Source organism: Bos javanicus, chromosome 4 (genome assembly GCF_032452875.1).
Source record: "Bos javanicus breed banteng chromosome 4, ARS-OSU_banteng_1.0, whole genome shotgun sequence".
NCBI classification, from domain to species: domain Eukaryota; kingdom Metazoa; phylum Chordata; class Mammalia; order Artiodactyla; family Bovidae; genus Bos; species Bos javanicus.
This window is the reverse complement of record NC_083871.1, coordinates 93,957,760-93,985,295: the sequence shown is the minus strand read 5'-3', so window position 1 is coordinate 93,985,295 and position 27,536 is coordinate 93,957,760. Positions and strand designations below refer to the sequence as shown.

The 27,536-nt window shown below is 43.3% G+C and overlaps 2 protein-coding genes across 4 annotated transcripts in view; both read right to left on the bottom strand.

Annotated features, from left to right (window-relative positions):
* Positions 1-7,509: 7,509 nt before the first annotated feature.
* Positions 7,510-14,034, bottom strand: SMKR1 (small lysine rich protein 1). Its single transcript, XM_061414684.1, has 3 exons — positions 13,946-14,034; positions 13,819-13,870; positions 7,510-8,197 (listed from the first exon to the last, which is right to left on the bottom strand). Exons 2-3 carry the CDS (start codon positions 13,819-13,821, stop codon positions 8,003-8,005), a joined length of 198 nt encoding a protein of 65 aa, XP_061270668.1. The 5' UTR covers positions 13,822-13,870; positions 13,946-14,034; the 3' UTR covers positions 7,510-8,002.
* A 6,886-nt stretch (positions 14,035-20,920) lies between these two features.
* Positions 20,921-27,536, bottom strand: part of STRIP2 (striatin interacting protein 2) — a 49,070-nt gene continuing 42,454 nt past the window's right edge. For all 3 annotated transcript variants that reach the window (XM_061414680.1, XM_061414683.1, XM_061414681.1), the window contains 3 exons: positions 27,049-27,153; positions 26,019-26,223; positions 20,921-23,379 (listed from right to left, as the gene is read on the bottom strand). In XM_061414680.1, the coding sequence (XP_061270664.1) occupies positions 23,129-23,379; positions 26,019-26,223; positions 27,049-27,153 (561 nt within the window). In that variant the 3' untranslated portion in view covers positions 20,921-23,128. The remainder of the gene's footprint in view (positions 23,380-26,018; positions 26,224-27,048; positions 27,154-27,536) is intronic.

The following is a 27,536-nucleotide window of genomic DNA, read 5'->3' as shown; positions in this document are numbered from 1 at the left end:
CCTGAAGGAGAAAGAAAACTTCCAGACAGTCCTCCATGAACTGCAGCCTTAATAAGCAATAAACCATGGGTTGTTTAAAGCCACTGAGATCTGGAGTTTATTATCATGGCATAGGTGGCTTGTTAGCAAAATCCTTCAATGAATATTTATGTGCCAAGGTACTGTCAGTGCAGCTGGGACCAAGAAAGCCATTAATAAGCCACCAAGCCCCTCTTAACAGAGAGCCAACTCCTAGCAGGAACGATAACTACTAAATAGTGAATCATACAATTAACTATTTCACTGTAAAATGTGTGGAGGAGCACAGGGCCCTGAAGAGTGTGAACAGCAAATGACCTAGTTTGGTGCGGGTTCAGGGAGCCTTCTTTTGGGAGGATAGAAGGAGGGGCTCTAGCGGCTAACTGAAGTCACCTGGGTGGAAGAAAGGACAGTGTTCCAGGCAGAGGGAACAGCGGGAGCAAAATCCCTGAGGCAGAAGGGAGCTTGAGCATCAGGGATGCTCAGAACAGGGCAGCGAAGTGCTGGGAGGCCAGAGGTAGGGACCTGACCACTCAGGAGCTTTGGGCCATGGTGGGAAGCTTGGTCATATCCCAAGAGCGATGGGGTAGCCACGAGAATATTCAAAGCAGAATTATCATGTGATAACTGTATTTTTTTTTGGTAAATATTTCTTAAAAAAATTTTTTTTTAACTGAAGGATAATTGCTTTACAGAATTTTGTTTTCTGCTGTATTTTTAAAGAGCAGCGGCTAACACAGTATTTGTGTGGGGTTAAGAAACGTCACAGAGAAGGCAATGGCATCCCACTCCAGTGTTCTTGCCTGGAGAATCCCAGGGACGGGGAGCCTGGTAGTCTATGGGGTCACACAGAGTCGGACACGACTGAAGCGACTTAGCAGCAGCAGCAAGAAACGTCAGGTGGGGAGAAAATCGATCCCTGGGTGGCCTGGACCCTCAAGACCAAACACAGACGCAGCCTCTAAACACAGCATGCGGGGTCAGCCTCCGGGAGCCTCAGGCTACACTGAGCGATCCTGTTGCAAGCTGGTGGTCGCGGCTCAGGGACACATGCTCCATCCTCCCACCACCAGGGGGCGACGAGGAGACGTGGGCTATGGCCTGCGGGGCTGGCGCAGACGGGGATTCTGACACCTGCAGGTTTTGGTTTGTGCGCCCACGGAAGCCCCGGTCCCTCCCTTCTACATTTACCTTCATCTCCTGTTTTATAGAGGAGCCTGAGAACAAGAGGACCCCTTGTCTAGCAGATCACGGTCCCTGTTCCCGTTCCCCACCCTCCCTGACATCTCTGCCACGTGCAGCCCCACAGATTCCCTTTTTTCCAGGTTTCCTCTTCTTCTCTGACTCCTGCTCCTAAATCTAAGGAGGTTGTCTGCCAGATTTCTAACTTGCTGCCCCTTTCTCATCTCAGCACTATGCTGATAGGCGGTCGGTCCCATGTGCACTTGTGCTGAAGTTAAGTCTGTCTAAACCTACACACCTGGCCAACAACTCTCTCCTGAGCCCTGGTCCCCAAATCCTGAGTGCCTGCAGGGCATCTCCCTGAGTTTCCGTGCCACCTCAGGGCCCTTAGGGAGAAGGTCTGATTCACGTAGTTCAGGTTTTACAGTTAGGTGGGCGGCAGAAAGTGGGAAGGAGGCAGAAGCCATAGACAGCACAGCCAGTGTGGAACGGCAAGGGAAGAATTAGCATAGAAATAGAGTCCACAGAAGTAAAACAGATGTAGAAGTACAGGTAGAGGTAGGAGAGCCAGGAGGGACTGTGTCAAAGAAGTCCAGACGGAAGAGTCTTGAGAAGAAGGGAGTGGACAGAAACAGGATACTCAGTTCAGTACAGTTCCGTCGCTCAGTGGTGTCCGACTCTTTGCGACCCCATGGACTGCAGCTCGCCAGGCCTCCCTGTCCATCACCAACTCAGCCCCAGAGTTTACTCATGTTTAGTCATGTAAGCTCATGTCCATTGAGTCCGTGATGCCACCCAACCATCTCATCCTCTGTTGCCCCTTCTTCTCCCACCTTCAATCTTTCCCAGCATCAGGGTCTTTTCAAATGAGTCAGTTCTTCCCATCAGGTGGCCAAAGTATTGGAGCTTCAGCTTCAGCATCAGTCCTTCCAATGAACACCCAGGACTGATCTCCTTTAGGATGGACTGGTTGGATCCCCTTGCAGTCCAAGGGACTCTCAAGAGTCTTCTCCAATACCACAGTTCAAAAGCATCAATTCTTCAGCGCTCAGCTCTCTTTATAGTCCAACTCTCACATCCATATATGACTACTGGAAAAACCATAGCCTTGACTAGATGGACCTTTGTCAGCAAAGTAATGTCTCTGCTTTTTAATATGCTATCTAGGTTGGTCATAACTTTCCTTCCAAGGAGCAAGTGTCTTTTAATTTCATGACTGCAGTCACCCTCTGCAGTGATTTTGGAGCCCCCCAAAATAAAGTCAGCCACTGTTTCCCCATCTATTTGCCATGAAGTGATGGGACCAGATGCCATGATCTTAGTTTTCTAAATGTTGAGTTTTAAGCCAACTTTTTCACTTTCCTCTTTCACTTTCGTCAAGAGGCTCTTTAGCTCTTCTTCACTTTCTGCTATAAGGGTGGTATCATCTGCGTATCTGAGGTTACTGATGTTTCTCCCAGTGATCTTGATTCCAACTTGTGCTTCATCCAGTCCAGCATTTCTCATGATGTACTCTGCATATCTTAGTGGTACAGAAAATGATGGTATGGTTTGCAGTCCTTGGAATTTTAGAATTAATGGAACAATGACGTTTATCAAGCAATTTTGCTGGGGCAGCAGAGGCAGGAGTCTGACTGTAACAGGTTGAGAAGAGGACATTTCATGAAACTACTGGGTCTAGATGCTTGCTCCTTGGAAGAAAAGCTATGACAAACCTAGACAGCATATTAAAGAGACGTCGCAGAGAGTCAGACACAACTGAATGACTTCACTTTTTCACTTTACCAATGAAGGTCCTTATAATCAAAGCTATGATTTTTCCATAGTTGAAGGAGATCAAACCAGTCAATCCTAAAGGAAATCAGTCCTGAATATTCATTGGAAGGACTGATGCTGAAACTGAAACTCCAATACTTTGGCCACCTGATGGAAAGAACTGACTCATTAGAAAACCCTGATGCTGGGAAAGATTAAAGGTGGGAGGAGAAGGGGACGACAGAGGGTCACATGGTTGGATGGCATTACGGACTCAATGGACATGAGTTTGAACAAGCTTCGGGAGTTGGTGATGGACAAGGAAGCCTGGAGTGCTGCACTCCATGGGGTTGCACAAAGTCTGACAGGACTGAGTGACTGACTGAACTGACTGAGACCAAAAATGTCAACATCAGAGAGTTCCCTGGGTGGCCCTGTGATTAGGGTTCTGGGCTTTCACTGCCACCGCCTGGGGTTCAGTCTCAGGTTGGGGAATCAGATCCTGAAATCCAGCGGCACAGTCACCCACCTCCCCCCAAAAATAAGTATCATAAATGATTCCCTGCCAAAAAAGGAGGAAACTGTTTCAGATTAACAGAGACCACAGAGACATGATAGCTAAACACCATGTGTGATCCTTGATTAGATCTCTGATCAAAAGAATCCAACTAACTGGGATAATTTGGCAAAATTGATGACAATTAAAAAATCCCTGATGGTTCAGTGGTAAAGAAGCTGCCTGCCAATGCAAGAGATGTTGGTTTGATCCCTGGGTCAGGAAGATCCCTGGAGAAGGAAATGGCAACCCACTCCAGTATTCTTGCCTGGGAAATTCCATGGACAGAGGAGCCTGGCAGACTATAGTCCATGGGGTCACAAAAGAGTCAGACAGGACTTAGCAAGTAAGCAACAACTGGGATAGTTTAAAAAAGCAATACAGATTAATATTGTTTTGATGTCAATTTCTTGACCATAAAAATCCTACTGTTGTTATAAATGAGAAAGTCCTATTATCAGGAGCTAAGTATTTAGGAATGAAGATTAATGATGAACACAACTTACTTTAAAATAGTTCAGGAAAGAAAAATGTGCGTGTGTGTATATATATATGTGTGTGTGTGTGTGTGTGTGTGTGTATGTGTGTATATATATACCCTTTTACATATTTTAACATTTTGCTACATTTGCTTTCCATGTATGTAAGACCTACATAGATGTATATATGCTACATATACATTATATGTATAATATGCATATTAAAAATAAATAAATTTATTTATGGTTGCACTGGGTCTTCCATGCTGCATGCTGGTTTTCTCTAGCTGCGGTGAGTGGGGGGCTGCTCTTTGTTGTGGTGCACAGACTTCTCGTTGTGATGACTTCTCTCGTTTCAGAGCAGCGCTCAAAGGTACATGACTTAGTTGCCCCGCTGCATGTGGGGTCTTCCTGGACCAGGGATCAAACCCATATTCCCTGCATTGGTGGGCGGATTCTTCACCTCTGGACCACCAGGGAAGCCCTGCGTATGTTTTATACAAAGATTCACAATTTAATAGCTGCCACTTACTCTGATTATCAGTATATAAGAAATACATATATAGATATACATGTATGTTTGTATTTATATTATATATGTATATAATATATACACATGTGTACATATACATACTCTGATTATGTGTATATAAGAAATATATGTAGTATACAAATGTTTACCTATATATTTGTATTATACGTGTGTAGGTGTGCAAATGTGACAAAATGCTAGGGCAATGGTTTCAACTTGGAATGACTTTGCCTCCCAGATATGATGATGTCTGGAGGTATCCATGTCCTTCTCAGTTGAACTGGTGCTACCAGCATCTGGTAGGTGGAGACCAGGGGTGATGCTGAATATCCCACAGTGCACAGGACAGGCTCTCAGGACAACCAGTGATTCAGCCCCAAATGTGAACAGAGCCAAGCTGAGAACTGTGATTTAGGTAAAAGGCCTAGGTGTCATTGCACTTCCTCTTACTCTTTTGGTAAGCTTGAAATTAAAAAAAAACAAACAACTCTTATTGTCCTTTCTGTACTGTGTGCAGTCCTTAGTTGCTCAGTCGTGTCTGACTCTTTCCGACCCCACAGACTGTAGCCCACCAGGCTCCTCTGTCCATGGGGATTCTCCAGGCAAGAATACTGGGGTGGGTTGCTATGCTCTCCTCCAGGGGATCTTCCCAACCCAAGGATCGAACCCAGGTCTCCTGCTTTGCACGATTCTTTATGGTCTGAGCCACCAGGGATTTTTTAATTGTCATCAATTTTGCAAGGGGTACTTCCTTTCTAAAAAATGTCCTCTCTCGGGAATTCCCTAGCAATCCAGCTTTTAGGTCTTTCACTGTTGAGGGCCCTCAACAGCGGCCAAAATAAATATACATATCCTCTCTCCACATGCATTGCCACATCTTCTTTCCCCTTCCATGGACATTTTGCATGTTCTTGGAGTTTCTGGCCATGGGCCCTGCCTCCTCCCTCACACTGGAACAGCGCTTCCTTCACAAACAGCTCCAGTAGCCTCACAGCAAGGAGGCTTGCCTCCCAAAAGCCCACGTGTGGCCTGTGTCTGGACTTTCCTGTCACGGCTCCTTTCACAGGCTCCCCTTTGAATTCTCATCCATAGGAAGGATCAGGATCCTGGTTGAGTTGGGTTTAGGAGAAATAAAAACCGCAGGGTTCGAGGACCTATTTTATCATCAGAGGCCCCCCAGGTGTCCTATAAAGGCTAGTCTCACCCTCTTCTTAATCACCTGCATAAACCAGACGATGAATGTGCTTTATCCAAGTGGAAATAGAAATGCAGCTGCCACCACAATGGAACCTGGGCATCAGCCCCCTTCACCAGGCTGGGAGCACCTGAAGGGTAGGGACCCTGTCTTACCTTCCTAGTATCAAGTATAGAAGATACTCAAGAAATTGTCAAAATGAGATAATTTTATTGAAGAAAATTTTAGAGTGTTTCACCAAAAAAAATTTTGTTTGAAGTAAAATGTGCCACAACTTTTATATGGCTTGTGTGTGATAGTTCATGTCATACACCCACTATACCACCGCCACAGCTATTCAATTCAAAACTCCTAAGGGCTTCTCAGAACCCCAGCACTGCAATGAGCACAATACTAAATAGCCACTCTGCTAAAACCTGGGTGGAGACTCCGAGTACACAGCACCCCATCCAAGCCCCTGTTCAAATGCTTCCAGTCCTTTCTGCATGCTCATCATTTAACCATCTCAAAAGAGGAAGACATCGCCACCTCCATGATCCACTCAGCCCACAGAAGTCTGTGACTGGCACGTCTGTCCCCCCTTCAGCCACGTTCTCCTGCTGTGGAGATCAGAAAGCAGCAACACAGTTGCCACCTCCCTAATGTTCAGATAAACACAACGGCTCAGACATGAGCTCCTGAAGCCCAAGAGAGGCAGAGTAGGGCCTCAGACATCCTACAAGGTCAGAGATCCGTCAGGTTTTTCAGCAGCTGGTGAGGCAGCAAGAACTAGAGTGGGGCTTCTCCAAGGGTCCTGCAGCAGTGCAACCTGGGAGTTTAACGGAAACACAAATTCTTGAACCCCACCCTTCCTGCTGGGTAGGGCCCAGCAACCTGAGCTTTTGGGAGTCTTCTGGTGACCATGGTGCACACCCAGGTTTGAGAAGGACTGGACTAGAGCTGGTGTGTCCACAGAAACTGCTCGGATACAGCACTGCAGTGTCAGCAGAGTGGGAAGGTCGCCCCGTTTCTCAGGAACAGACAGGGTCCTTTCAGGTTAAGAGGAGCACCATCTTTCAACTGACCTGAGTCAGGGTTCCCCTGACAGCCAGCCAAGGGCTCACACTAAGTCCACACAGACGACACAGCCAGACAAGTGTCACCCCCAGCTTGCGGATTCTGAGCAAAATCCCCCTTCTCTGGTACAAAGATTCACATACTTGCTTTTCTTCTTTGATATTTACAAAATCTCTGATAGCTATGGGATTCAAAGATGGTGCTTATACTTAAAGGCGCCTTTCCTTCCATGTTACATATTTGGGGCTTTTAGGTCTTTGGGGGCCAAGCAGAACCAATTGCAGTTTTCTCTCTTAAGTATCTTCACACAGGCTGGGGAGATTCCAGAATATCAGTAGAAGGCAAAAGGCACATTTCCAGTAGTGACTCCAAGAGTCAGGGTCAGCCATGCTTAAAGGAAAGGGCTGCAGAAGGTGGGAAGATATAAGAGTGGAGAAAAAGAGGATGAAGAGTTTGGTGAAAGAGAAAGGAGAGAGGGACAAGGGCTAATTTCTCTCTTTCTCCCTGTAAATGCCATGGACAGAGGAGCTGGTGGGCTACAGTCCGTGGGGTCAGAGAGTCGGAAATGACTCAGGGACTAAGCATGAGCACCCTGCACCTGGACCACCGACCTGTCCTTCCTTTGAGCTACTGTTCCCGAGGCCTAGCGAGGTCAGAGCAGGGCTGACCACCCCGGTCTCCATCGGTGTCTGCGGGTAATTCAAGTCAGACAAGAGTCAGGCTGCTGAGAAGAAAATGGTAGTAACAAAAAAATATTTATTATTTTTCTAGAAAAAGATGAGGGAAGGAAACTGTGGTCGAAAGAGGGACCCATGAGCAAATGCAATGCTTTTTGTCATGTCTACTTTAAAAAACAAAACCCCTTTGGGCAAAAGAAAACTCGTGAAAGCTAGAACTGCCCTTGGACAGCGAGGTTCAATTCTAACCCAGATTTATAATAACTTTTAAAAGTTCTATCAATTCCACCACATTGTGTGGGAATTACTGCACACTTTCTCCCCCCACCCCTTAACTTCTGAAAAACCAAACTGGCTCACTCACTCATATCTGGGTTTAGCTGAGGAAGTAAAATGCATTTATCATTATCTACCACAGAAAAAGCACACTCAGTTTGCATCTCAAGATTGTCTTCAATAAAGTCTATTTTGCTTGCAACGGTGGCATAATCCTGCCTTTTCTTCCCCAGGTTCTGTTCTCTGCAGGATAGAGGGGCTGGGAAATGCTCTCGCTTAAGTCTTGCCTTTCCCCTTCTTTGTCTTGGCAGCGCCTGGCCAGCGGAAGCCGCGCAGCTGCAGGCAGTCGGCCACGTTGTGTGCGATGTAGTAGAGGTTCAGCATGGCGGCGGGGCTGAGGATGTCCACTTCCGGCTTCTTCTGCTTCTTCCCACGCGACTTGCCCCGGCCTTTCTTCTTCCCTTTAGCTGGCTTTCAAAGACAAGTATATACAACGGGGCAAAAGTTAGTTCTTATAACCTTGAAAATATGTTGAAATATGTTGAAAATATATAATTTTCAACATTTCCCACCGAACTTAAGGGGAAAAAAAGTTGCTAAAGGGAAAAAAAACTGACAACAAAAAACGTTTGTATAAAGCGGTAAGAGAAGTCATATGCAGTCCGATGCAGCGACTGCTTATCAGGCACCGTCCCGAGACCCAACATGATTTAAGCGCCCAGAGACTGGGAGAGCAAGGCGGAGAAACTGAGGCACAAGACCTATACATTGCGGGCTGTGTCATTCCACGAGAGGGTGAAGTACAGGGAGATAAACCGGGGCGGGAGAGAGAAGGTCAAGGGCCAGAGGGGAATGCGTGTAGGGGCAGGGGAAGGCTGTGTTCCAGGCTTCCCCAGCGCCTCCCCAAAGATGCCCTCCCAAGAAGAGAAGCGGCCTTCTCCTCTTTACTTTTGTTAAAACAAAACAAAAAAAACTCCAAAAAACACAAAAAAACTAAAATAAAAGCCCCAACCTATGGCAATTAGTATGTGGGTCTTGTTTGCAGTTTGATTAGAACAAACCATAAAAAGGCATTAAAAAAAAAAAAAAAGCAATTGAGAAAATGACAATATCAAGTAATTATTAATTCAGTTAGGTCTGAGAGTGGCTTTGGGTCATGGAAGAAAATGTTCACACGTTCCAGACATGCATACTAAAATCTGTAGGCATGAAATGAAGCCTGAGATTTTCCTTTAAAATACTGCACCTTGCCCACCCCCACCCGACCAATAAAACATAGATGAAGCCAAGGTGGCAAAATGCTTACAATTTCTGAATCTGAGATACGACTATATAGTGATTCATTTTACTATTCTCTTTTTGTGCATGTTTCAGAATTTTCCTAATAATGATTAAATTAAAATGTATTGGCTAATTAGGATCAAATACATATTTTGGCATTTGTTATGTGATACTCTCAACCTCATTAAGCAGTCATGAGGATTAAGGGAGACACGAATCTCAGGCACATAGCAAGTGTCTGACACTAAGCACTTAATAAAGGACGTTGCCATCACTTTTATCATCGCTAATCCTCATGAGTTTCAAGGGAGGGAGGTATATTCGTATCTTAAAAATGGAAAAGCAGAGGCTCGGCAAGGTCACAGTGCAAACCAGCATTCACCAGGCTCGGGAGCAGTGCTCTTGCCACAATCACACTGCCTGGTTAAGGCCCTGTGGGCACAGGAATGGATACCATCCTAACCTGGGAACAAATGATTCCCCAAGTTTTGCTACAGCCACACGAGGCTGCGAGGACTTCTCTATTCCTATGACCCACCCATACAGAAAGTAACAGATGGGAGTATACTACAGAAAAGGTGTCTCTTCTAGGCAAGGGAAAGGAGGAGTGTGTACGTTATCAAGGATGCCTGCAAGGGCTAAATGTTTGTATAAAACAGACGTCCTGTTCATAGCACTTCACTTTAAAAATGTCCTCACTTAAACAAAGAGAAACATAGTCAATGTGTTAAAAATACTAAAATACATTTTTGTTAAGTGAAATGGAGGATGTTCCTAGATATGAAATGCAGGAATGAAGATGAGACATTATGTTACAACACAGTGGCCTGGCTTCTGTGAGGAAATCCAAATGAAGAGAGACAATATGGAGCCCATATGATAACTGCATCTCCCGATAAAGCATCCTGGTGGGGTATCGGATGTCCACTGCCATAAGCTCTTAAGGATTCTGAGTCTTGGCTTCCTTTATGATTTTATACTCTTTTGCATGTCAAACACACTTGACTTACCTGGAATAACTGCCAAAAAAAAAAAGTGTGTTCTAATCTCTAAAATGGTTTGAGAACTAAGATTCACACAGAGTTTGACATTTTTATTCAAGGTTCTCATCTTTCTGTAGAAATTGGCAAACTGATTCTAAAATTCATATGGAAATGCAAAGGATATAAGACAGAGGTTTGACATTTTTATTCAAAGTTCTCATCTCTTTGTGGAAGATTCTAAAGTTCATAGGGAAATGCTAAGAGTTTTAAAAAAGAAGAACAAAGTTGAAGGACTAATACTACCTTATTTCTAGAATTATAAAGCTATAGTAGTCAGATGGTATTAGTGTTAAGATAGACAAATAGATTAATAAAGTGCAAACTAGACCCACATGTATATTTAGATAACTGATTCAAATAACTGATTCAACTGATTTTCAACAGAAGTACCAAAGCAGTTCAGTGGAACAAGGATAGGATAATCATTTCTATAAATGCTGCTGGAACAATGAATATCCATGTGCAAAAGAATGAACTTCAATCCATATATGTTCCATATGCAAAAATTAACTCAGAATGGTTCACAGACCTAATGGCTCAAAATTATAAAACTTACAAAAGAAAATACAGAGAAAATACTTTGTGACTTCGGATTAGGCAAAAATTTCCTAGATACGATATCCAATTTGATGTCTGTAAAAGAACAAATGGGTAAATTCACCATCAAAATGAAAACTTACGCTCTTCAAAAGATACTGAAAGGAGAATGCAAAGCAAAGCCACAGACTGGGAGGAAATACTTGCAAATCGTATGTCTTGAATGTGGTGATGGCCTAATGTCTGTACACCTATGCCAAACTTATGAAACTGTACATTTTATATATGTACAATCTATTGTGTATCAACTCTAGCTCAATAAATCTGTTAGAAAATTACTATAAAGGAATGAAAATTTTCAGTTCTGAGCTGGTTGGGTTGATTGACTACAACCCCATGGCTCTTGGCTATTCTGGTCTCAGAACACAGAGCTCTCGACTTAAAACTCTCTGAAATCTTTAATGAAGACCATTTTAGCTTCAAGCCACACTTGCCTTCCTTCTAGTACCCAAATGCGCCAAGATCCTCCCTGCTCCCTCCTCTTCCTGCAGATCTCCACAGCGGGCCTAATTTGTTTCTTATCTTTGTGCTAGCCTTTGCTCAAATATTACCTCTTCAGAAAAACCTCCCAGACACCATGCCTGTATTCTTTCTACTACTAAGGTGACCATATAATTCATTGCCCAAACCAACACACTGCAACAAGCATTAACTGGGACTGTCCCAGGCAAAGAGGGAGGAAGTACAAATGGCCTCCCAATAAGCCTCCCAGCACTGTCACTTCCTATCTCCTTGCCCCAAGCACTCTTTACTATTTAATAATACTTTTTGTTTATATATTTATTGTATGTTTCCCTACCCAGAAGTTTTATCTATGAGTTCGCTTAATTCCCCAGGACCTAGAACAATGTCTGGAACACTGCAGGGATGAATAAAATATGGTGAGTGAATAAAATGCAACTCAGATGCAAGACAAACAGCTGAGAAAAGAAGAGAAGGAAAGGCAAAGGAGAAAGGGACCAATACAGCCAACTGAATGTAGACTTCCAGAGAACAGCAAGGATAAGAAAGTTGTCTTAAATGAACAATGCAAAGGCACAGAGGAAAACAACAGAATGGGAAAGACTAGAGAGATCTTCAAGCAAACTGAAGATACCAAGGGAGCATTTCATGCAAGGGTTGCACAATAAAGGACAGAAATGGCAAGGACCTAACAGAAGCAGAAGAGATTAAGAAGAGGTGGCAAGAATCCAGAAGAGTGATACAAAAAAGTCTTAATGACCTGGATATACATAATGGTGTGGTCACTCACCTAGAGCCAGACATCCTGGAGTGTGAAGTCAAGTGGGCCTTCGGGAGCATGAGTACGAATAAAGCTAGTGGAGGTGATGGGATTCCAGCTGAGTTATCTCAAATCCTAAAAGAGGATGCTGTTGAAGTGCTGCACTCAATATGCCAACAAATTTGGAAGACTCATCAATGGCCACAGGACTGGAAAAGGTCAATTTTCATTCCAATCCTAAGGAAGGGCAATGCTAAAAAATGTTCAAACTACCGTACAATTGCACTCATTTTACATGCCAGCAAGGTAATGCTCAAAATCTTTCAAGCTAGGCTTCAACAGTAAATGAATCAAGAACTTCCAGATGTACAAGCTGGATTTAGAAAAGGCAGAGGTACCAGAGATCAAATAGCCAACATCTGCTGAATCATAGAAAAACCAGGGGAATTCCAGAAAAACATCTGCTTCATTGACTATGCTAAAGCCTTTGACTGTGTGGATCACAAGAAACTGTGGAAAGTTCTTAAAGAGATGGGAATACCAGATCACCTTACCTGCCTCCTGAGAAATCTGTTTGCAGGTCAAGAAGCAACAATTAGAACCTTACATGGAACAAAAGACTGGTTCCAAATAGGGAAAGGAGTACATCAAGGCTGTATATTGTCACCTGGCTTACCTTATATGCAGAGAACATAATGTGAAATGCCAGGCTGGATGAATCACAAGCTGGAATCAAGACTGCCAGGAGAAATATCAACAACCTCAGATATGCAGATATTACCACCGTCATGGCAGAAAGTGAAGAGGAACTAAAGAGCCTCTTAATGAGGATGAAAGAGAAGAGTGAAAAATCTGGCTTAAAATTCAACATTCAAAAAACTAAGATCATGGCATCCGGTACCATCACTTCATAGCAAGTAGATGGGAGAAAAGTGGAAACAGTGACAGATTTTATTTTCTCCAAAATCACTGTGGATGGTGACTACAGCCATGAAATTAGAAGACTCCTGCTCCTAGGAAGAAAAGCTATGCTAAACCTAGACAGCATATTAAAAAGCAGTCACTTTTTAACTTGGTCAACAAAGGTCTGTATAGTCAAAGCTCTGATTTTTCCAGTATTCATGTAGGGATAAAGAAGGCTAAGGGCTGAAGAAGTGACGCTTTTGAGCTGTGGTGCTGGAGAAGACTTTTGAGAGTCCCTTGGACAGCAAGAAGATCTAGGCAGTAAATCCTAAAGGAAATCAACCCTCAATATTCATTGGAAGGTACTGATGCTGAAGTGAAGCTCCAATACTTGGCCATCTGATGTGAAGTGCCCACAAACCGGAAAAGACCTTGATGCTGGGAAAGACTGAGGGCAGGAGAAGGGGGAGAATGGGCCGACAGAGGATGAGATGGTTGGATGGCATCATAGACTCAATGGACATGAGTTTGAGCTAACTCCAGGAGATAGTGAAGGAGAGGGAAGTCTGGTGTGCTGCAGTCCATGGGGGTCGCAAAGTTAGAAACGGCTAAGGGACTGAACAATAACAACAGTCCACAGAAAGAATCCCACTTGGGACCCTAGACAGGGCAGCAGAAGCCAGGTGCCTGACTAGTCGCTCTTGGTATGTACTGGCGCCCTGGGCATTTTCTCGGTGTGAAAGTTGCTCCGCAGAACCAAAGGACTTCAACCAACCAACTCACAAAAAGAGGGCCTGATTCTGCGGTTACAGTCCCTTTCGGCAGGCGCAGACCACCAAGAAAACCCTTCTCCCCCCCTCATCTTTACCCAGAGCGCTCAGATCACTGGGCTGGACACCGCCACCCCACGACCCTTGGAGATGAAGGCGCCAATCTCTTGGCCCGGGCAACAAAGCTCAGTAAAGCGTGCCTCTACAAGACAAACGGTACTTAAACCAATTTAAAAAGTGCCTCGGAACCTCTTAGACGTAAGTAGAGTGTATTACCATGGTAATGCGTTCTCAGTTGAACCGGTGAGTGTGGCAAGGGTTCCCAATCCTGAAAGAAAGACAGAGACCCGAGTTCTCCGCATCGCCTGGGGGCGGCGCCCCCGCGCCCATTCCTGCCGCTCACCGGGCTGCCGCCTCTGCACTCGCCAGCGAACCGCTGCCGGTCCCGGGACCTCGCCCCGTTTGTCTGGGACCGGCTCCCGCGGAGCGGCGCACGGAGGCCGAGGCGCTCAGGGGAGCCCGGCGGGGCAAGGGGGCCGTCAGCCACCGATCGGCCGCCACGCCGGACTGCGCACCCGCCGCACGGATGTTCCGGGATGCCCGTCTGCGACAAGTGCGCCTCTCGGGCGCTGGAGAGCCGCGCGCACAAACGTCGGGAGGCGCGCGCCGCGGGGGCGGGGCCGCGCAGTGTCTACCTGTTGCCTGGACACCCGGGCCTGGCGCCCGGCCGTTGGCAGAGTCCGACCCGCCCACCCCGTCCGCGGAGCCCTGCCCGCCTTCCTGACAGACGCCGCCAGCCCTCCCGGATACGCCGCGTTGGCCGGGCCACTGTCCCTCGAGCGACGCTGGCTAAGGTTGCGCGCGCGTGGAACTCAGGCTCGGCGCAGCGGCGGCTGGCTCCGGGCCACACCCGGCCGGACGGGGCCGGGGTACCGTCTTGGCCTTGGAATGGGCGGATTCAGCTGTGAGTGTGAGCTCTGCCACTCACTGACTGACCTTGGAGAAGTTAGCCAAGACTCCAGTACCTTTTTTGGGAAATGAGATAAAAGCCTTTGAGGGTTGAAGTGAAAACAACATGCGGAAATGTCTTAAAAGAGCCTGTAATAATAGAAACATTACAAAATTAAAAAAGTTTTTCATGATTTATTTTGGCTGTGCTGTGCGCAGGCTTTCTCTAGTTGTGGCAAGTGAGGGCTACTCTCTAGTTGCAGTGCTCTGGCTTCCCATTGTGGTGGCTTCTCTCGTTGCAAAACACAGGCTCTCGGCACTTGGGCTTCAGTAGTCGTGGCACACGGGCGTAATTGCCCCACTGAGATGTGGAATCTTCCCGGATCAGAGATGGAATCCATGTCCCCTGCATTGGCAGGCGGATTCTTAACCGCTGGAGGAGCAGGGAAGTCCTACAAAATGGTTTTTAAAAGAGCCTGAAAAAAGTTCTTATACCGGTTGTGGGATAAAGTAAGAAAGGACCCAGTAGAGGGAGTTCTGCTTCCAACCGTCAGCTCATCCTGACATCCTCCCTGCGGAGGGAGAATACAGTTTAGGACCAGGAACCTCATTCATTTTAATGACTCATCTCCTTTCTTTTTATTCAAGTTATCAGGCATCTATCATGTGCCTGACACTCAGTTTTGGGCCCAGGAATTCAGCCGTAAATGCAACAAAGTTCCTTTTTTCTTTGGGTGAGGGACAGGGAATCATGTGGGGGGCGTGGCAGACATAAAAATGGTAGGTGCAACAGGATGTATTACATTGAGTTTATTAAATTGATGTGATGATGGCTGACAATTCTTAGACTGGTGGATGGGGAAGGTCTCTCTGAGGTTTAGCTGAGATTTGGACGATGAGTCAGCTATGTCAAGGTCAGGGGACAGGACATTGCAAGCCCAGGGCAGGAGGAGGAGACTGCACCCAGATGCAGGGGCGGGGTCCTGAAAGGCTCTGCAACCAAGGTCAGGTGTGTTTTTGTTTTCCTTCATATGTTTGATGAACTGGCTTCCAAAGGGGGGGTATTTGTGCACCAAGTTCTCATATATTTCCTTTCTCTAATCCTTCATCAGCAAAGCAAACCCAAGTTCCAGCTACTTTTAGGAGACCTGTGCTTTCTCTTCTGCTGGCCCCTCTCTTAATCCCTGGGTTGGGGCAGCTCATACTCTTTGCTTACAGTCAATGGGTCATCACAACTTTCTCAGGTTAATGTCTACCTGGCTTAGTTTCAGATCTGTTCTAGTCCTGCTTTTCCTGAGTTCCAGATTGGAGGTCTGAAAAAAAAAAACAAAACATATAAAGCACAGGAAAGCATGAAAGTGGACAGGTGGAACATAAAATGGATGTCTAGTGACAACTGGTACAACCTCAATGGCAGCACCATTTTCCACTGACCGAAAGAGTCATCAGTCTTTGCACTGGAAAAAGCCTTAGCACTCACCTGCAGGAGGTGAGGAGGGCTGCTGAGGTGTGGGGCTGAAAGGCAGACTTCCTTACAACAAAGAGCACAGGTTGCTGTCAGAGTCAAAGGAAACTGGCATCGACAACATAAGCATTTTTCTTAAATACCAGTCTACTTAAGAATCACTTAATGTTCAGGACTTAAGATCCATTTGTTCTACAAGAACTGAACAAATCTTCCTGTGTAAACTGGAAGATGATGTTAAATTTAGATAACTATTTAAACTCACATTAGAAAAGCACTAGTTAATTTTATCTGTTTATGAGTACACATCCTTATGTCTTCTTTATAAATAGTAACATTAACTGTGCTGTTCTTAAAAAAAATTGCCAGAAATAAAGTGTGCATTCTTAGAATATTCAAACTTAGAATATTCTGTCACTATCTTTCTTAGAAGTTACATTTAAAAATTCCTATTTCTTCCTTTTTACTCTGGTGGTTTCTTCCTTCCTCCCTCCCTCCTCCCCTTCCTTCCTTCCCTCTTTTTTTTTTTTTTATCTCATTAAGTTCAACAGTATAGCACTGCATTCACTTCATCCATTGTAGCCTGAATTTTGAAGAGGAAGTTGTAGAAAAAATAAAATTCTTTGTAGATAATCTCAAGCACTAGGGGCCCAACAGTGAGAACCTTGGAGTGCAGTAAGACCAGGTGGGGCAGACTCAGGAAATTATCTAGGGCTGGGGCTGGCAAACTCAGAAAGTAAATGTTTTAGGCTTTTCAGGCCTTGTATCCTCTTTTTCCAACTACTCAACTCTGCTGATATACAATGAAAGCATTTATAGACAACACATGAACAAATGAGCGTGACTGTGTTCCAATACAATAATTATGGAAACTAAAATTTAATGTCCCATAATTTTCATGTGACATATTTTTCTTCTATGGATCCCCCCCACCCCACCACCTAAGCATTTAAGAATGTAAAAACCATTCTTAGCTCACAGGTTGTATAAAACTGCCGGTGGGCCAAGTTTGGGCTATAGTTTGCTAACCTGAGCTAGAGAATTTAAATTTAAATGTTATTCCTGCTGGAGGATTCTTTAATAGGGTGGGAATAACCAGTAATTATTGAATACTCATGTTTAACAAGCATTATTCTAAGCACTACTATATTGATGCATTTAATCCTTATAAAGGAAAGTTATGACCAACCTAGACAGCATATTAAAAAGCAGAGACATTACTTTGCTGACAAAGGTCCATCTACTCAAGGCTATGGTTTTTCCAGTGGTCATGTATGGATGTAGGAGTTGGACCATAAAGAAAGCTGAGCGCTGAAGAATTGATGCTTTTGAACTGTGGTGTTGGAGAAGACTCTTGAGAGTCCCTTGGACTGCAAGGAGATCCAACCAGTCCATTCTAAAGGAGATCAGTCCTGGGTGTTCATTGGAAGGGCTGATGTTGAAGCTGAAACTCCAATCCTTTGGCCACCTGATGCAAAGAGCTGACTCGTTTGAAAAGACTCTGACACTGGGAAAGATTGAGGGCAGAAGGAGAAGGGGACGACAGAGGATGAGATGGTTGGATGGCATCACTGACTCAATGGACATGAGTTTGGGTAGGCTCCGGGAGGTGTTGGACAGGGAGGTCTGGCGTGCTGCAGCTCATGGGGTCACAAAGAGTCAAATACGACTGAGTGACTGAACTGAACTGAATCCTTATAATTCTGGTGAAAGTCGGTAGTATTATTACCCCCATTTATAGATGGGGAATCTGAGGCATTGGAGAAGGAAATGGCAATCCACTTCAGTATTCTTGCTTGGAGAACTCCGTGGACAGAGGAGCCTGGCACGCTACAGTCCACGGGGTCACAAAGAGTTGGACCTGACTGAGTGACTAACACTACTACTAATCTGAGGCATAGAGAGATGAAATAACTTGTCATTTACCATACAGCTCATGGGGGCAGAGCCTGGATATGCCAACTCACCAAGTTGGGTGCTGTACCGTCAATCTGAGCCCTTATGCTGTATGGCCTTTCTGGGTAAATTATCTCACATCTTGCAGCAAAGACATATTTTCATAGGCATCCACATGGAGGATCTTTGTCCTGCTAGCTCCATTAAGCATTTGAACAAAAAGTTACAGAATATTCAAAGTAATGTTTCCATTTGGAGGCAAGGGGACAGATGGTGCTGTCTTATTTAGTAAGAAAGTCACTGTCACCAAAGGTGTTTGGGCAGAGGTGGGATGACTTTTGTACTCTTGCAGTTCCTTTGAAAGGCTTTGGTTATTTTCTTTTCCATAAAATAAAAGTAAAAATTTTAAATCTTGCTTTTTGAAATTTAAGTCTGACTAATTACTAAAGGAGCAAACAGGCTATGCATCCCCCACAGCCCACTCAGACACAATCTCATTCAGCTTACAGGAGCTGAGAGTCTGAATGGCCAGAAGAACTGCTGGTAGCAAATTGTATTTCAGCTGCTGCTGAGTCACTTCAGTCGTGTCCGACTCTGTGAGACCCCATAGACAGCAGCCCACCAGGCTCCCCCGTCCCTGGGATTCTCCAGGCAAGAACACTGGAGTGGGTTGCCGTTTCCTTCTCCAATGCATGAAAGTGAAAAGTCAAAGTGAAGTCACTCAGTCATGTCCGACCCTCAGTGACCCCATGGACTGCAGCCTTCCAGGCTCCTCCATCCATGGGATTTTCCAGGCAAGAGTACTGGAGTGGGGTGCCATTGCCTTCTCTCTAGCTTTGGCCTATTGCTGTGAGAACTGAGTGAATCTCTTAACCTCATCCCCAACACAACATACACACATGCACACACCCTGTCCTTCCCGTCTATACCTTTTCTTCTAACATTTCTTTTTAAAGTTAACCTCTTTTCTTTTTGGCTGCACCACATATGGGATCTTAGTGACAGAGGTTGAACCTGTGTTCCCTGTAATGCAAGCTTGGAGTCTTAAGCATTGGCCCTAACATTTCTTAGCTGGAAAATGCCGGAAAGCAGAGTTAAGGAAGAATTATTTAATTATTTGATATATTAAATTTAACCATACAAGAGAATACTGATATAGAAAAAGAGATCTACAGGATAAATAAAAGAAAGAATAGAACAGTACATTGTGCTCCTATCTGTAAAAAAAAAAAAAAAGTCGATGATAAAGAGATGGATATGGGAATTTTCTGAAAGAATAAAAAATAGAAAAAAATACTGACAGTGATTAATTCTGGGGAACAAGATGAGATCTGGGTTGAGAGATTACATTTTCCACTGTGTACTCTGAAAATTATTTGAATTTTTTACACGTACCTTCTTAATAAAAATACCAACACATAAATGTATTCTTCAGTTTTACACATGTTCCCTCATGTCATATCCTCTACCCAAGGCTAAAATTTTCTTTACTTGAATCTCTTTTGGCTACATCAATAGCTGCAAGTATTTTCTTGCATTATACCTCTAATACTGATAGAGTAAATGAACCAATATTGCTATTTGTTAGTGTCTGATGAGTTTCAGTGGGTTGAATGGTGACCCTCTAAAAGGTATGTCCATGTCTTCATTCCTGGAAACTGTGAATATGGCAAAGATGTAAGTAAGGATATTTAGGTGGCTACAGAGCTCATCAACTATAGCATCCAATGAGAGCAAAGTCATGAGTTTGATTGTATAAACCAGTGTCATTTTTGTCCCAAAATCACAGGTGCATTCTTTTTTTTTTTTGGCTGTGCCATGCATCTTGTGGGATCTTAGTTCCCTGACCAGGGATTGAACCCAGGCCCTGGCAGTGAAAGCATCGAGTCTTAACCAGTGGACTGCCAGGGAATTTGTCACAAGGACATTCTTAATCTCAGCTATTTTTATTGTAAATATGGGTCATCTCAAGAAGGACTAGAGAAAAAAGAATTCTACTTGGAGGGAAAACAGAAAGCACGGAACACTGGTCTTTATATGACAATGATTAATACTTTTCAGGTGGAAGAGCCGGGGATCTATGGACAAGGAAGGTCAAGAAAGCTACACTGAACATATCAGCAAAAAACACTGAAATGGGTGGTTTGAAATATTCATTGGAAAGCTGTTGATATCCTCAAGAAGAATCTCTAGGGAGTTCCCTGGTTGCCTAGTGGTTACAACTCTTGGCTTTCACTTCCATGGCCTGGGTTCAATCCCTGGTTGGGGAACTGAGATCCTGCAAGACAAACAGCGCAGTCATTAAAAAAAAAAGCATCTCAGAAAGTCCCACCACCAATCTCAAGGGCAACCTGGGAAGCTGCTGTGACTCACTGTCTACCCGTATGTCTGGTTGCAACTGCCTCCCTATAGGTAGTACGCTTCTCTAGTCCAGCGTTAGGCTCATCCACGTCAACTGCTTTTTGTCAGTAGAATATGAGCAATCTGGGCTTCTCTGGTGGCTCAGATGGTAAAGAATCTGCCTGCCATGCAGGAGACCCAAGTTTGATCCCTGGGTTGGGAAGATCCCATGGAGGAGGGAATGGCAATCCACTCCAGTAGTCTTGCTTGGAGAATTCCATGGACAGAGGAGACTGGCGGGCTACAGTCCATGGGGTTGCAGAGAGTCAGACACGACTGAATGACTAACACTTTCACTATGAGCAATTTGACCTGTGCCACACCCAAGCAGGAGCTTTAAATGTGCTTGCATGGTATGGTTCGGTCTTTTGCTCTGTCCTTAACTATAAGAACACCATGTTCCAGGTAGGGACTATTCCATCAGCCTAGTGCCAGAATACGACAGCATCTGGAGTAGAGCTAATCCAGAAATTTAACCTGAGTTGAGCAGAGTAGCAGCTACCTGCCAGGACCAATAATGAGAGAAAAAGCTTTGTCAGAAGTCACTGAGATTTTGCAGTTGTTTATATTAGTCTACCCCCAGGCATCCCTTTAATTTTAACTTTCCTTTCTAGATCTAATGTCTTTAAGATTCCCTTGTGTTGAAGAAGTCAAAGACCAATTTCTAACTCCAGTTCAATTCTCTTTTTATTAAAGTGCTTCAGTAGATATATAGTGTTACGAACAATCAACACAAACTTTACTGAAACATTCACAAATAAAAATCTTCTACTTTATAAATCACTGAAATACTGTTCTTCCATGTTGTAACAGTAATCATCATTGATTGATTACTCTGAATTTATTCCTAACCACACACATGTATTCTCAAATAGGGTGATTCAAATCAATTACTATAACGTATGGGACTGGCTTTCAGTACCTGAATGCTAATCCCAGCAAGTCAGTAGAAAAATGATGTGATTTGAAACTAATCAAATATCCTTGGTGCCTCAGTTTTCCCATCTGCACTGAGAATTAATCTTCCCTTAGAGACGATTTATTTAAAGACAGTATGAAATGTTAAAGTTTAGTATACATCTATGCCTTAGAAAGCATTCATGTGCGTATTTTTAAGAGTAACCTCTGTTCTTGACTAAATTAAATACTATATACTGTGTATTCAAAATAAATAGATAATTGCTCTTTCCTTAAAAGTTGTCTTTTCACTTAAATCACATTAAAATCATAAAATAGAGATTAATAATGATATACTCAGTAAATTTTAATTGCAATGAGGACTGCTGTGCTACTCAGGCAAAATTTACAGACTATTTTAAGTTTCATCCATTACACACTTAACATTCTTCATGATCTCACCAGAAAAAAACAAACAAAAAGAAATCCTGCTACTCTACAGCACAAGGAGGTAAAATCCAAGCTATGATCAGAGTTTTGGTTTAGTTTCTTTGGGAATTATTAGCAACTCTAACATGACTTCCAAGAGAGACTCTGGTTGACAATGGGTGGAGTAAATAAGCTGATTTTGACTAGACCTCCTGGCACCATAAGAGAGGCCTGGTGCTATCACTAAAAAGATTCAGTAGAGTCCTTATTGCAGGGAGGGGGCATTTAAAGTGAAAAAGCTTGAAACTACAGATGCCATAACTTTGAGGACAGAAGAGAAATAAGATTATCCTGACTGAATCAGAAACTTCCCTAAAAACTGTTTCAGTTGGGAAGCATGTGATTCCCAACTGAGAGAGAAGTTTAAAGAGGTTGGTACATGAACCCTTACATTTTCAAAGAAATGTGTAATACTTTTAGGTAGAAACAGAATTGCTAAATATCCACAGGACACTTTTTACTGCTAGCAGTAAAAAGAGGGGGGGACAAAATCACCAATCAAAATAGGAGAAAAAGAAAAATGGTAAGCTGTGATGCTCTTGGTGTTCTATTTCATTAAAAAATAAATTGATCTTGAGCACTAATGGATGTGTCATCTCAATAAATAAAAACTCCTATAGTTAACTTGTCATTTAAAAATTAACTGGGTGAAAAGGATAATTTTCTGCAATGTACTCAGTCATTTTAAGACTGAAGTGGTTTCAGAAACACATGAAACATCCTTGGAGGAGGCCTGACTGTTTCATATTGGTTTGTGGCAGATCACTCCATGCTGTACATAGACTACACGAGGAAATTTCACATTGAACATAGATTTCTTAAGGAATAAAGAAAAAACACTTTAAATGATATACTTTTCTCTAACATGCAGTATTTATGTAACAGTAAACCATCATCCTTCCCAGAGAAGATGCAGGTGCTCTAAAGATCATCTTAGAGCAAATTTTAGAAAGAGGTGTCAAAATGTTAACTTTTAAAATACAGACTTAATTTTAATGTTAGGTTTGCAAACCCTCTGGTAATCCAGGGTGAGCAAGAAGAAAATGTCCTCTCTATTTTATGACCTGCAGTTCCTATTACCTATGATGAATGCTATAAGTCAAATGCCATAATAAACTTATTCCTACTCTTGGGGCCAGTAGAGGCTAGCCTGGTTCTAGGCAAGACTAAAGAAGGGAGCGGTCCCACATAAGAGCCTGGCCAGGACTGATCCAGTAGGAGATTTCAAGGCCAGCTGGGCATCCAAGTGACCCCAGGGCAAGGAAATCAATTTTTTTTTTTAATCACCCAGGATCCCAGCCTTCTACTATCTCCAGGCCTAACTGTCCCCAGAACAGTCCTGAACCACGCTGGGTGTCCTAAGTCTAGGCCAGCTCTACCCTGAACAAGCACTCCCAGGGCTGGAAACAAAGGCTGAGTGGGCAGGGTTGGCAGAGCACCATTTATTGGAGCCAACCCCCACCTATCAGATGCTTGTTGACAAGAGCTCAGTCAGTGATTCTGGAGCAGCTCCTCCCAACAGATGGGCTGTGAAAACACCTCTCTCTCCAGCCAGAGCTCATAGGAATAGTGGAAATCCTCAGGCAGATCCAACCTCTGCCCCAGCACACTCTGCAAGCAGTTATCCACAGGTGAAAACTCAGAGTCCTGGGGTCTGTCATACCGGCGGCTGTTAAAAGCTTCAATGTTGGCCCTCAAGGTGCATTCTTCCGCTTGGAAGTCCCATGGCCTGGCATCGATGTCTGTGTTGGGAAGATTAGAAAGAAAAAGATGTATACAACTCAGGACACTCCTCATCTTAGCACAGAGCATGGTCTATACCAACAATGGAACAGCTCAGAGTTCCCTTTTTTGCAAAGAGCAATGTACAAAGTCAGTACATAACATGCTGCTGGTCAGGTTTAAAAAATACATGCCCATGTACATATGCTTATACGTGTAGAGACTATTTTTGGAAGCATCTAGAAACTGGCTAACAGTGATAACCACTGACAGGGAAATGAGGGCCCTGAGGGAAATAAACTTCTTTTTATTGTATTTCCTTTTCATTATTTCATTCTGTTACTAATTATATATATTTTCCCAAAATAGCAACTCAATTCCCTCTACTGAACTTTCCTTGGGAATGGAAGTTACCCATTTGAAAGAAATCACAGTTTTCAAGGAATGGTAAGAGGCAGGAAGGGGAACAAGGAGAATCAGCATGGACTAACTACTAAAGACTTTCCTGACTCCCTGGATCCACCTCCCCCAACCCTGTGCATGATAAATCCATATGCAGCTTATGTTAATATTATGAGGTGAAGTCTTCCAAGAAAGTTAAAACAGAAAACAATCTGCTTTGCTTCTATTTACCCCATTTAGACGTTTATTTCGGGGCCAGAGGTATGTATTTCCCAGATTTTTTAACGTCTCGCACTCAACAGGTGCAGCTTGGGTTTGGGCTCATGATGGCAGCAGTGACAGATTGCCATTTGTAAGATAAAACATGCCCATGTTTTAAAAACCTAGAAGAACTTAGGCGTTAGGCTTCCCTGGGTAAAGAGTCTGCCTGCAATGCAGGAGACCTGGGTTCAATCCCTGGGTTGGGAAGATCCCTTGGAGAAGGAAATGGCAACCCACTCCAGTATTCCTGCCCGCAGGATCCCCATGGACAGCGGAACCTGGCAGACTACAGTCTATGGGGTCTCAAAGAGTCAGACATGACTGAGCGACTTCACTTTTACTTTCTTTCACCTCACAAGAACTTGAACAGTTAATTGTGCTTTAGGTCTTAGAGAAGTTGCATACTGACTTATTATCTGCTAATCATATGGTTCCCTTAGTTCTCTGCACTCTATTTACAGCAGCATCCTCTATATTCAAAAGAAAGTGAAGTTGCTCAGTCATGTCCGACTCTTTGTGACCCCATGGACTGTAGCCTACCAGGGTCCTCCATCCATGGAATTTTCCAGGCAAGAGTACTGGAGTGGGTTGCCATTTCCTTCTCCAGGGGATCTTCCCAACTCAGGGATCAAACCTGGGTCTCCCACAATGCAGGCAGACACCTTACCATCTAAGCCACCAGGGAAGCCCCATCCTCTATCTTCAGGCAGGTGACAAATCCCAGCAAAGACAAATCGTTAGTCATCTAACCAATAACTCTTAAACACAATTATGCAAATGATGGCCAAATCCCACTACAGCTCTTCAAAATAAATTCTTCCAACTCTGGTAAGCCTATAATATCCTGGTAGGTCAATCAGAAATATAATGTCTCCTGATACAATATGTGATATGTGATATAATATGCAGTTCACTATAGTATAACACATTACCTAGACTGTACTATAGCTAAAAAGATTAAAGTTGAATTAATCAAACCTTTAGATCTACCTTTTAGCCTACAGATAATGCCAGAGATAGAGAAACAAGGTAAATGAAACCACAAAGAAGCAAGCAGACAAGTCCAGAAGGTGGACATTCTGTAGAAGAGCTGGTCTAGTTCTTCTTTGTCAGTGTTATGGAAAAAAAAAAACAAAACCCTGCTAGATTCAAAACAAATAAACGGACATAACAATCAGATGAAACTTGTGGTCCTGGGCTAGATTATGACTTGGAAAAAAAAGGCTTTAAAGAACATTTTGGGGCAACTGGGAAATTCTGAACATGGACTTGATTATTAGATAAAATGAACGTATATTGATATGGAAAGAGATAATGTTAACTAAAAAGAGAAGATTATAAAATAGCATATACAATTTGCTTTCATTTAAATAAAACCTATACATATATGTAGAAGAAAAAGTCTGTAAGAATATATGATAAGATTTCTGTTTCAATCTTTGGGTGGTACAAATGTGGCATAAATATGATAATACAGTAAAGTGTTTGCTTCCTTGTATTTTCTAACTGCTTTGTAATAATTAAAGGTTATTTTAATTTTATGGCTTCCCTGGTGGGTCAGACATGCAATGTAGGAGACCCACGTTCAATCCCTGGGTCAGGAAGATCCCCTGGAGAAGGAAATGGCAACTCACTCCAGTATTCTTGCCTGGAGAATTCCATGGATAGAGGAGCCTGGTGGGCTACAGTCCATGGGGTCGCAAAGAGTTTTTTAATCTTAAAAACCTCTCAGAGAAACCTGTCACTTAAAGGAACATTTTGAAAAAGGGTAATTATCCCTCAAGTGACTTGTTTTATAATAATGAATTACCATAGCTTACATGGAATAGGGTACATGGCAGTGCCTTACTGTTTGTTATAGCAGCACCTGACTATAGTCACATATTTTCTCATCTAAAATATGTTAACAGTTCATACCAAAAGAGTAGAGAGGTCTAATTAGCTTTGTTTAAACCCCGGGCCACTCCCAGAGGCCAAAAGCTCTGAGAATACTCACCATTCCCGTAAGCCCAGTCATCATTCATGCGGTGGCGTACTTTCTGATAAATGGCTGACATGGTTTTCATGTTGCTTTTCCTCCACTGGCGCCCCAGGTACTTGGTCTGTATTTTCAGCAGCTTCAGCACATAAAGTTGCAGCATGGCCTGTTTGACTTTGAGGGCCCGCTTTAAGATTGGAGCAGATTTAAATACTACCAGCATCTGTCCATTTAAAGAGGGATAAGGATGAAGAAGATAGATAAGGATCTAATGTTTCCTGGAATTTCCAACTCACAGATAAATTAAGCCAAACCTGGCTAACCTCAGACTACCGTGGGGAGCTTTGGGAAATCTATAGTCCAGGCTCCATTTAGACTTAGTCTTTAAGAAAAGAAAGGAAGCACTCCATTTATATTTCACAATTAAAAATATCTAATATGCAAAGTGTCAAAAAATTTTGTCAGCCACACATGCCATTTCTACAGTTACCAGTGTATGTTCTGGAGGTAATTGTATATATGTGTGCATTACTTTTATTAACAAAAATGATAGCAAATACATACCCTTTCACACTGTTCCATACCTTGATTTTTACTTAACAATATAACTTGAAAATTATTCCAAAGCAGTATAGAACTGTCTCATTCTTTTTAATGGTTGTATTTACATTCTACTGTAATGATGTACCATAAATTATTTAACCAGTTGGTATTAATGAACATTTATGTTGCTTCCAATCTTTGATGATTACAAATAATGCTGCAGTGAGTAATCTTAGACTTGTATCATGATTATAATGCATGACTATAATCCAAAAAACAATGCTAACTTCCTTACCAGAGCTGCCCTGAGAGAGGGTCCATATTCTGTTCCCCGAAAAGAAATGGATTGGGAAATAATTATAAAATAAGTGCCTAGAATTAGGAGGTTCCAAGTCTTATGGAGCATTCAGTGTCTGTCTATAGAGCTCACAAAGCAGGAAGTCCATATTTATTAAAAATTTAAAAAATCCAGTTAGTGGACACCATGATCTGAAGTCCTACTCACCATGGTTCTCGAATGCTTCCATTTGGTCAGTTTATTGAGCAGCCTCAGGAGATTGATGCAGGAAAAGAGGTTTCTCCAGCAGAACTGGTTGTTGTCTCCAGCTTCCTGTAATAAGGCATGTCCATCATTATCTCATGGGGCTTCCCTGGTGGCTCAGATGGTAAAGAATCTGCCTGCAATGCAGGAGATCCACGTTCACTCCCTAGGTCAGGAAGATCCCCTGGAGAAGGGAATGACAACCCACTCCAATATTGTTGCCTGGAGAATTCATGGACAGAGGAGCCTGGCAGGCTACAGTTCATGGGGTTGTAAAGTCAAACACAACTGAGCAACTAAGACTGAGAGAGCATTATCTCAACCCTTCATGGATCATAGCCTTGTTGTGGCGAAGGGGCTTGCGTAACTCAATGAAGCTATGAGCCATGCCCATGCAGGGCCACCCAAGACAAACGGGTCACAGTGGAGAGTTCTGACAAAATGTGGTCCAA